Source organism: Mizuhopecten yessoensis, unplaced genomic scaffold, assembly GCF_002113885.1.
Source record: "Mizuhopecten yessoensis strain PY_sf001 unplaced genomic scaffold, ASM211388v2 scaffold8037, whole genome shotgun sequence".
Lineage (NCBI taxonomy): Eukaryota > Metazoa > Mollusca > Bivalvia > Pectinida > Pectinidae > Mizuhopecten > Mizuhopecten yessoensis.
The window spans coordinates 151,366-161,714 of record NW_018407347.1 but is presented as its reverse complement, the minus strand read 5'-3'; the positions used below and the strand labels follow the sequence as shown (position 1 = coordinate 161,714).

Sequence of the window (10,349 nt, the reverse complement as noted above, 5' to 3'; positions counted from 1 at the left end):
AATCTCAACCAGAGGGGGTAGATTGGGGAATCTCAACCAGAGGGGGAAGATTCTTAAGTTGCCCAACTTGAGGCTTTGCTGAGTGTTTGGCAACTCAAAAATCTTTCCCCGAGGGTTATAAGATTCCCCTTTCTCACCCACTAGGGGGTGAATGATTCTTTTTCTCTTACCCTGTTCTCCCATTGTGTATCATATACATGTAATGTTACTGTTACAGGCTAAATTCAGGATTGACAGGACTTTGATGGATTGTTGACATGATGTCATTGTATTGGTGACGTGACCTCATACCATTGTTACGAATAGAGAACTCTCCAGTCTCAACCCTGAAGTGAGACAAGGATATCTCACAACGGTAAAATTGTGGATACACCTGTCCTGGGTAAGAGAATTTGAGATATATTGCCATTCGTATCAGGGACAAGACAAAAACCCTCACCTTACAAATTTCACATGATGACTGTGAGTGTCTACTCTATCAAGATTTTAATTTAAGCCTTGTTTGTGAAAGTTAAACATTATGATGACACAACGACGAGCTTTGTGTTCACTTTAACATCAGTCTTTTCTTCTGGTCGCTAAAAATATCTGACACATTTTCATAGTTATATAATTTTACTTCAGGCCCATGGCAAGATATTGTAATCAGCCTCGATTGTAGAATTAGTAAGTCAATAACAGATCAAATGTATGTCATACATATTGAGGTAAACCAATTGAGCTTGACGTACACCCACAATTCAGGCCCTGTAGAGAACTCTAGACAACAGAATCATGTTTTAGCTAGACACTAGGCATGTTATACATATATGTCCAAGACCTTCAGCCATGCATCTGACCACTAGCTGACCGCTTACTGCTTTACTAGCATAGCATTCCTTTACATAGCAATTGATTATATAAAACATGCTTATACTGAAATAAAAAATCATTAAATTATCTTTAATTTGTCTGGTGTTTAGAGGGTAAATGTACTAATTCTTCTTTATGTCCTTGAAATTCTGATAATCTTTTTTACATAATTATCTATTAACTGCCTATTTTTTTATTTTTTTTAATTTCGAAGTTTTCAAAATAAGGAAATCTTTTATTAGAACCGAACTGGACATTCTGGCAAATTCATGCTGCCTAGCTTTATCATAGATAAATACTTAAAAACAAAATAAGTGTAATACATAAAGGCATAGGATAAATAAAATATAAATAGTAAATAGTGGTAATATGTAACTGGTCTAAATAAAGATAATGAAGCTGACACACAAAAATATTGAGGCTTTTCTTTGTTTCCCGAAAGTCAAACATTCCCCCCCCCCCCCCCCCCCCCCCNNNCCCCCCCCCCTCCGAGTTAAAAAAACCACCTTCAGTTTATCAATGTGTAAAATTTACAATTAAGTTCTTTATATTTATACAATAGAAAATTACTCAGAAACAAACGTCTATGACAAGATACCAGCTATTTCAAATCTTCATCAAATATTTAAAGAAAATGATATTCAACTTAATTTTTTTAACTAAAAACCCATGTAAGCAAGCATGTTTGTACTATGTTTACCTGTATTTTAGAATTTGAGAGTTTAAAATGCTTAAAATAGTTCTAAACAAACAAGAGGCCCATGTGCCATCTTTATTTCACAGCTGGTTTTGTGCCATTGACATGAGAAGGGAGGTAATCCTGACTTAAATGACAAAAATTATTGAAATTACCAAAATTGTTGATGTTTGTCAAACAAACAAAAATTTATAAATAATTTTCTTTATGTGAGAAATGTGCATTTTATCTGTTATGTTTTTTAGCTAATAAAACAAAGAGGCCAAAAAGGCTTGAATTTTCACCTGGAAATTTGAATAGCACATGTAGGTTGTAGAAATGAGGATAAAATTCACTCAATTGAATTATTTGATGACCGAAGCTATATGATGTTCATGTCTCTCGGTTTTTGGGTTCTTTGGAAGAAGTCATTTACAGAAAAATTTGATGACTTGAGGCCCCTCAAACCAGCGAGCACAAATTTCTGTGTTACGTTGATTTTACTACAATACACTACGCCCCAATATTTTTGTGTATCTGGTTACCTCTTCATCCGTTACAGTGGCATTTTCAAACTTCCTAACGGATCCCTGGATTTTATCAAAACCAAACTTTCAAGAAAAGCAGCTGGACACAATGACATTCAATGGCAAAAAACACAATACTTTAAACTCAAGTCGTAATAACATTCAACAACAAACATGTTAGGGCGGCTTAAACCCTTAACGTGTCTAAATATAGACTCAGAGGATATCATAATTCATATTCAAAACGCTAAAAGTGAAAAGACAAGAAAAGACTTGAAGCAGTTTCAGTAAGACATAATCAAATGTCAGAAAAGTTTTAGAAGAGAAATAAATAGCTAATTGACATTCATTTGTTGAAATGGATATTCTGCTGTGCCTATCATAATTTCCTATTTAATAACTGTCTGTTGGTATGAATAAACACTTTGAGTTTTGTTTCAGCTCAATAATTACATTAGTAGAAACAGATTTTCTAGTTTATACTCAACATACCTATTTACTGATGTACTTTTTATACAATGTGGAAAATACATTTTTTCTTCTATCTTTTTTTAAATCATAAACATCCAAAGGAAACAATTTCCTACTTTCACCATTTTTTTTTTAACCTACCTCTTCATCAGGCATGTTGGGGTTGCTGCGCTTCTTGCGGCCGGCGTATCTGAGGACAGACACCAAGGCACGAAGCCCAAAGTCGTAGTGATCTTGTTTGGAAAGCTGCTGCTCAGCCAGAGAGTACAGTGTATACACCTTCTTGGCCAATGCCTGAAATATACATAGTCAGGGCACTTGATGAAAGGTCAAATATTCATAGTCAGGGCACTTGATGAAAGGTCAAATATACATAGTCAGGGCACTTGATAAAAGGTCAAATATACACAGTCAGGGCACTTGATAAAAGGTCAAATATACACAGTCAGGACACTTGATAAAAGGTCAAATATACACAGCCAGGGCACTTGATAAAAGGTCACATATAAACAGTCAGGGCACTTGATAAAAGGTCAAATATACACAATCAGGGCACTTGGTAAAAGGTCAAATATACACAGTCAGGGCACTAGATAAAAGGTCAAATATACACAGTCAGGGCACTAGATAAAAGGTCAAATATACACAGTCAGGACACTTGATAAAAGGTCAAATAAACACAGTCAGGGCACATGATAAAAGGTCAAATATACACAGTCAGGGCACTAGATAAAAGGTCAAATATACACAGTCAGGGCAATTGATAAAAGGTCAAATATAAACAGTCAGGGCACTTGATAAAAGGTCAAATATTCACAGTCAGGGCACTTGGTAAAAGGTCAAATAAACACAGTCAGGGCACATGATAAAAGGTCAAATATACACAGTCAGGGCACTTGATAAAAGGTCAAATATACATAGTCAGGGCACTTGATAAAAGGTAAAATATACATTGTCAGAGCACCAAACACCCAACAAATTGTACATGATAATAATAATAATAATTTGAGGTTCTTATATACCGCTATATCACAACCTAGTTGGTAGGTCATCTCAAAGCGGTTCACAAATTATTATCCGTGGTTATAGGGCCTTTGTAACCAGCCAATATCTTTCTCAACTCCCTGGGGAGCATACAGCCGGTGCTGCCATTTCGGCGCTCACAGCTAGCATTCAACAATTCCAGCGCTGCCCAACCAAATACTCATTAACCTGTGATCACCTATTATATTAGTTTAGAATTCAGGATACTATAAATCTACCCACTCAATTCACTGCTTCCTACTACCATGCACTTACCTTGGTGTTTCCGAAGCCCTCACCAAACAGGGTGATTTCTGCGATAAGATTGGAGTCCGGAGTGACCATGGCAATGGGTCGGAACATGGACTTGAGGTTATCAGGTAACTCTGTACGACCAGCATAACCTGAGAAAACACAATAATACAAGTATTTTGTCATCTTAGATCAAGACTTTCGCAGTAGGAGAATTTTCTGTAAAACTTGTCAAAACTAGACAACAGTTGGTTTTGCTGAAGCATATAATCACATTCAATGTAAGCAGTGGCAATTTTTAACTTCTTTATTGATTTTTATTCATCTATTTATTTGTACAGCAAATATTTTGCAGAATGAAATCTGTGTGAAAATATAGTGCTCACCTGGGTTCATTGTGATGAAAATACCACAAGACCACACCAGGTCAATTTCACGACCTTCAAACACAAATCGGGAAGAGCCTGCGGCCAGGGCACTGAGGATGGATAGAATCTGCTGAGCGACGACGGACAACACCTCAATGTTGATACGGTTAAACTCATCAAAACAACCCCAGGCTCCGGTCTGTAACATATATGATATGATAAAGCTTTTAAAATCTGAGATTTTCACTGTAAAACGGTAAAATACAAAATGTTGGCAAAGTAGAAACTATAGTATAATACATATGCAGCAAACCATACTTGATACAAAAAAAAAATCAATTTGCAGATTCTTTCTTATTTTAAAGATTCAACTTGCCGTACATCCTCATATCTGATTTAGCGAATACGATATAACTCAGAATTTCCGTGGTGCAAAAACTACAATATTATTATCTTCTTTTTTTTCAACAGTTTTATTTTTTTTGCAGTTTGATTAGACCTTAAACAAAGTCCTGCAATGAAATGTTATTAGATAATATTGTAAAAGTGGAATATTTTCACGGTATGAAAAAATTCATGTTTCATGCATTGAGTAAATAAGTACCAAAATATCCACACACAAATATTTATTTATAGATTATATATAAATAGAATGTACAGCTTTCAGATCTTTTCCCAACACAAAAATGTCCACACTGTGATCAGACTTAAAAATCAAAAAGTAAACAGTTCCATTTATATAGTAACAATAATCTGTTTTCAAGCATACCTACTCTTAATAAATGATTATTCCAAATAAGTACCGGTAATACTTAATTTATTAAGTGATGTTTGTTGTAGCACAGGTAATATATGGTCAAGTGTTCTTAATAATGTTTAATACAAAATTCCATCCCGATTCAATATTTACCTGAGCCAGACCCGAGAACATGCGTCCCATGGATTTGTAGTCGAGGCCTTCGGAGCAGTTCACTACAATGACGTACATTCCCAGACATTTCCCCAAATCTTTGACTGTCTCTGTTTTACCAGTTCCAGCTGGTCCTTTGGGGCTGCCTCCTCTGTGGAGGTGGAGGGCTGTGGTCAGTGTGATGTAGCACCTGTCGGTCAGCGGAGTGATGACCAGACGGCCGGAGTTACCTAGGTACTCGTAACCGTATGGGAACTGTGTGTTGGTCTGCTTCACAACACAGTCGTCAATGGGAGACTGGAACAGAGGTCACACACAAGGTCATACACAAGGTCACACACAAGGTCACAGACAAGGTCACACACAAGGTCACACACAATCATACATTTATTGAATATTGTCTTAATGAGCAGTTATAATAATATCAATGACACAGTAAAAGAAGTGGTATACGCACCTTTTCCCAGTACAGCCGAAGCTGGCTGAGCCACTCAAATGCATTCTCATCCGATGTATTGGTCTTGATCAACTTCTCAATGATATCACGAGCATGCACTTCAATGGTTACCAGGGCAACCACCTTCATACGCTGCATTTTTGAAAGGTTTCCTCGTATGGCCTCTGAGAATTTGTTCAACATGGCAACCTGAATTGTAGATTGAAAATTGTTTATATCAATATTTTTGTAACAGAGAATATTATAAATCTATAATTAGTAAAAGTGACCCCTACAAATCAAAAGGTCAAGGTATCCTTGACAACACTGTTCTGATAGAAACGTAAAATAAACATTTTGTTTTGAAAATGCTTCTAACTTTAACCTGTATCCAGTGTTATGACCGCTGACCTTTTGAACCAATTTCATAGATTTGACCTGAACAACCCCTTCGACATTTCCTTGGGAACAGATTACCCAAATGTAAGCCCAATTCTCCTAACTTCCGGCTCTGTCCTCCAGTTTTGGTGACCTATTTCAATTTTCCTACATAAAAAGATTTGTTATTCTGATCAGCAAGATGATCACCTTTTTTCTTAACAACATTATATGACCGTTGAATTGGAGGAGTTCCAACGGTTGAATTGGAGGAGTTCCAACGGTTGAATTGGAGGAGTTCCAAAGGTTGAATTGGAGGAGTTTCCAACGGTTGAATTGGAGGAGTTCAAATGTGTCTTCAGGGGTGAATGAGTCAATAGCAAATGGTGATCTGTGACCCACCATGACTCACCTGTTTGCGTTTCATCGTTTTAAGAGCCTTCTTGTCTCCCCTGTCCCGCGTGAGTTTCAGTGCCCGTTCCACATCTGTTGTCCACTGCATCTGACTGGCGGTGATACACAGCTGGTAAACACGAAAATATTCATTAATTAAAAAGATTAATAACAAATCATCCAAACTTCTGTATTAAAATGACTCTTTGTGAATATTACTTTTTGTAATTTTGCTTGAACGGCTTGTTTACCATATACCTGGTTATCTAAAATGTCTCTCTCAAAATAACAATGATTCACCAATACACAGTGCAGAGAAGATAGTGTTTTTGCATCAACCACAGGTAAATGTAATACATTCATATTTCTGTTAAATGGTGAAATATTGCCTAAAATTATTTCATTATTCTTATTCCTAAAAATGGATGAATGTACCCTAATTCAACCCAACAATACATGTAACCCTGAAGGTTCCAGTCTACCCAGCTGTACCAGTTGGCACCAGTATGATGGTAAGTAAACCTGTGATAGACTCGCATTTTTCCAGAAGAGAACTACGTACACATGAATAGCTTCATCACTGTTAGATTACAGCAGATTTTACCTGTCCAGGGTGCTCCTTAATCCACTTGTCTCGTTTGGTCATATGTTTTTTCAGAGACACGCGACACTTCTTCAGCTCATCCTTCAGTGTCCACCTCATGGTTTTCTCCACATCACACAACCAGGCCTGTCACAAACATCAATATCATAGCTTAGAGTCTAATCAGAGAATGTCTTCCACTTTTAAAGATCCATCAGTCATACACAACTGTTCATACCAAACAAAAACATTTTACAAATAATTCCAGGTATTTTTCTGTAAACATAATTAGTGTCAATTTTTGACCCCATTTCCAATGACATTTAGACATTTTTTTTCGATCTGATAAAAAAGATCTGAAAATCTTAAAAAACAAAAAGTGAGTTTTCAACTCGCCTTCATTCTTTCTCTACTTTAGGAAGGTTGTAATTCCCAACATATAAAAACCCTTAGTAAATCAATAAACTAGTTGAGATTTTTTAATTTAAATAGTTTCAAAATTTTGCATTCTTTTAACTTAGTGGAGCACTTAAAGATTACCCTGAAAATATGACCAGGCACTTTGGCTATTGAGCAATTTGACATTATCATGTACATTGACCCTTTCACCACTGTAGACCATAATGGACCCCTTCATATCAATGCATGGTAGAGTCTACTAAAGTTACATAGGGGTGAAAGGGTTAAGGTTATATGTGACCCTTACATTTTTTGCCAAGTTTTGAATAAGAGTTATCTCCCTGAAGATCTTTTAATTATACCATGTTATCACTTAAAATAATCTTGAGTTCTTGCTGAGCTTTCAAGGATTAATCGGCTTCCAAACTATCACCCAGAAATTTTACTGTGACTGAGGAACTCTTTTGGAACATGTAGACATGTCAAGGTGTAGTAACATGTATCCTTAACATAAAGTGACACTCACCTCCACAAGCCCCTCTAAGTAGACATGCTTCTCGTACTCCACAAACTCTCCCTCTGTCGACCACATTCCGGACGCCTCCCATTTCAAACTTGGCTGGATTTAATCAAAAAGAGATATCCATGAATCATTCCTGGTATCAGTAAAACTATATGTACTGCAATCAAATTATTTTTCCATTTTATTTTTTTTAATATTTTTTTAAAACATCATCACAAAACATTGTCAAGTTGATATCTATTGACCTTATTGACTTTTGTCAAGTTACTTCTTGATGTTTGCAAACAAACTTTCATATGAAATGTTTTTACTTCTTAATAACATGAAACTACTGTGGTATTCTTACACAGGGTCAAAATAAATAGGGAAATCTGTAACCTGTTAACTAAATGAGATAGGGTTATCCCAGTCTAGGGCCAAGATTCTGCAAAAATATCCCAACCTAGGCAACAAAGCATTTTATGGCAAACATGGTTGAAAATATCATCTAAGCTAGGGTTAATGGGACTTGTACCTTAATCATCTCGAGTGACTTGATGTTGTCAAAGCATTTTTTAAGGTGAGGCTGAACAGCTTTCGGGTTCTTTGACTGTCCGAGGATCTCAAGCAAGTCGTCATTGGACAAGAAGTAGAATCGAGGGAAGATCTGTCGCTTGGTCTCCAGGTACATGTCCAGCGATTTCTGAATTTCCTCCAACTTCACATTCATGTCGTTCAAACTCTCCAACAAACCTATAAATAGATTTTTTGTTTTGTTTTACAGATTGTGACCTTTACTCGTTCACCCCTGAAGACACATTTGAACTCTTCCAACTCAAAGATTGGAATAGTTCATTATGAAATTTCAGGGGTGAATGAGTTAATGTGAAATAAGTTTTAGGAAAAATCAGAGTTAAGATATGAATTAAATGCATAAAATTGAATACACATACAAAATTATGTATTTAATTGAAAGCAATGATTTAGGGCGTTTTAAGAATAACAGCTATCAAGAGAATCACATAGTTTGTGGTCTCTAAGAAAGTCCTCAGTAAAACTATTCGTAAAGATATCTCTGCGAATAAAAATTAATATGCATCACATCTATCAACTGCTTAGATTTGTCTTAACAAATGTTAAATTTACAATTGCCTCTCCAGGCAAATGAACAAAAACAAATTATCTCACGAAAGGTGATTTGGTTTAAAGCTGTTTGTATAATACAAGAGTACATCTGACCTTGGACTGGTTTCCTGTATTGTGACATGTTCGCAGCATTACATGTTTGTAGAAAATTTATGTATGAAGGAAATTTAGCATTAAACAGTCCCAATGAGAAAAATATTGATGACATTGATTATAATGAAACCGTGCATTTTACCTTCGTGGTGAGTTCCTCGGAGGGCATTTCTGTCTTTGTTCAGCCGGGACATGATCAACTTCCATTTACCGTTAACATCGTCAAATTCCGCCGACTCTCGCGGCAGCTGCTTCCTAATATCTTCACCCAGGAAAATGTTCTGAGGAAAAATATTATGACGATCACCTTTTTAGATTGGGACAAAAATAGATTATTAAACTTCTACTAAAATATAGGAACCACTGTTGTCACTCATCTATAGAAACATCTATTGTCACTGTAACAGTGACTCATACTCTCATCCTCTTCTTTCTCCACTTTCTTCCTCCCTTTCCAAAGTTACACCTCTCTTCTTCCATCACTATCCTGTCCTTGCCTGCCCCTAAGATTACCTTAATCCTTTTTCCTTTCTCTTCATCTCTCTCCTCTCCTTCCCCCCTTTCCTTCATTCTTTCGTCCCCTGCTCTTGAAGAATTTTACCTCCTGGTGTACTATTGTCTATTACTTGAGTTTTATTCCTCACTCTTTATGTTTCCCTATTCCCCAGTCTTCTGTCTGTACTCTTCCTTCCCCTTCTCTTTTCTATTTCCTTCTATCCCTTCTCTTTGCTTCCCTTACCCTGCTCTTCTTCATTATGAATTTTACATCATGTACTGTCATTGTGATTTAGTTTTATTCCTCTTTCTCCTTACTCCCTATTCTCCCTTCCTCTTCTAATATTCCTCTTCTTCTCTCTTCCTTCCCCTTTCCTCTTCCTCCTTCCTACTTTCCCCCTTCCCCTTTCCAGATATTTTATCACTGTGTACATACTGTCATGGTGATTAAGTTTTATTCCTCTTTACCCTTACTCCCTATCCTCCTATTCTCCCTTCTCTTTCATATATTCTTCCTCCTCCCTTCCTTCCTACTTTCCCTCTTTCCCTTCCCTGGTATTTTACCTCCAGATACATCCACTGTCGCTGTACTTGTAACAGCATTTCCACCACCTCTAGGATATGAGATAGAACTCTCTCCCAGCGGTCCACCTCTTGCTCGAACGCCTTCACAAACCGCGAGGCCTTCATGGTGGACAGTTGTACCTGGTTGTCCTCAAGGGCCAGGAACACATCGTCTGTTGACCTGGAAATAATATTAACCATAAACATGATGTTGGAAAAGAAAATTGATTTTGATCATATATAGCATCCACACATTTCTTAAATTGGGTTTCAAGGTCATG

General features: G+C 36.7%; 1 protein-coding gene across 5 annotated transcripts in view; it reads right to left on the bottom strand.

Annotated features, from left to right (window-relative positions):
• The window catches only part of LOC110454724 (dynein heavy chain 2, axonemal-like), a 99,115-nt gene that overhangs the window by 58,620 nt on the left and 30,146 nt on the right, over positions 1–10,349 (bottom strand). For all 5 annotated transcript variants that reach the window (XM_021504396.1, XM_021504395.1, XM_021504397.1 and 2 more), the window contains 11 exons: positions 10,069–10,249; positions 9,152–9,290; positions 8,306–8,523; positions 7,795–7,887; positions 6,891–7,016; positions 6,306–6,416; positions 5,537–5,725; positions 5,080–5,376; positions 4,188–4,368; positions 3,826–3,953; positions 2,668–2,820 (listed from right to left, as the gene is read on the bottom strand). In XM_021504396.1, the coding sequence (XP_021360071.1) occupies positions 2,668–2,820; positions 3,826–3,953; positions 4,188–4,368; positions 5,080–5,376; positions 5,537–5,725; positions 6,306–6,416; positions 6,891–7,016; positions 7,795–7,887; positions 8,306–8,523; positions 9,152–9,290; positions 10,069–10,249 (1,816 nt within the window). The remainder of the gene's footprint in view (positions 1–2,667; positions 2,821–3,825; positions 3,954–4,187; positions 4,369–5,079; positions 5,377–5,536; positions 5,726–6,305; positions 6,417–6,890; positions 7,017–7,794; positions 7,888–8,305; positions 8,524–9,151; positions 9,291–10,068; positions 10,250–10,349) is intronic.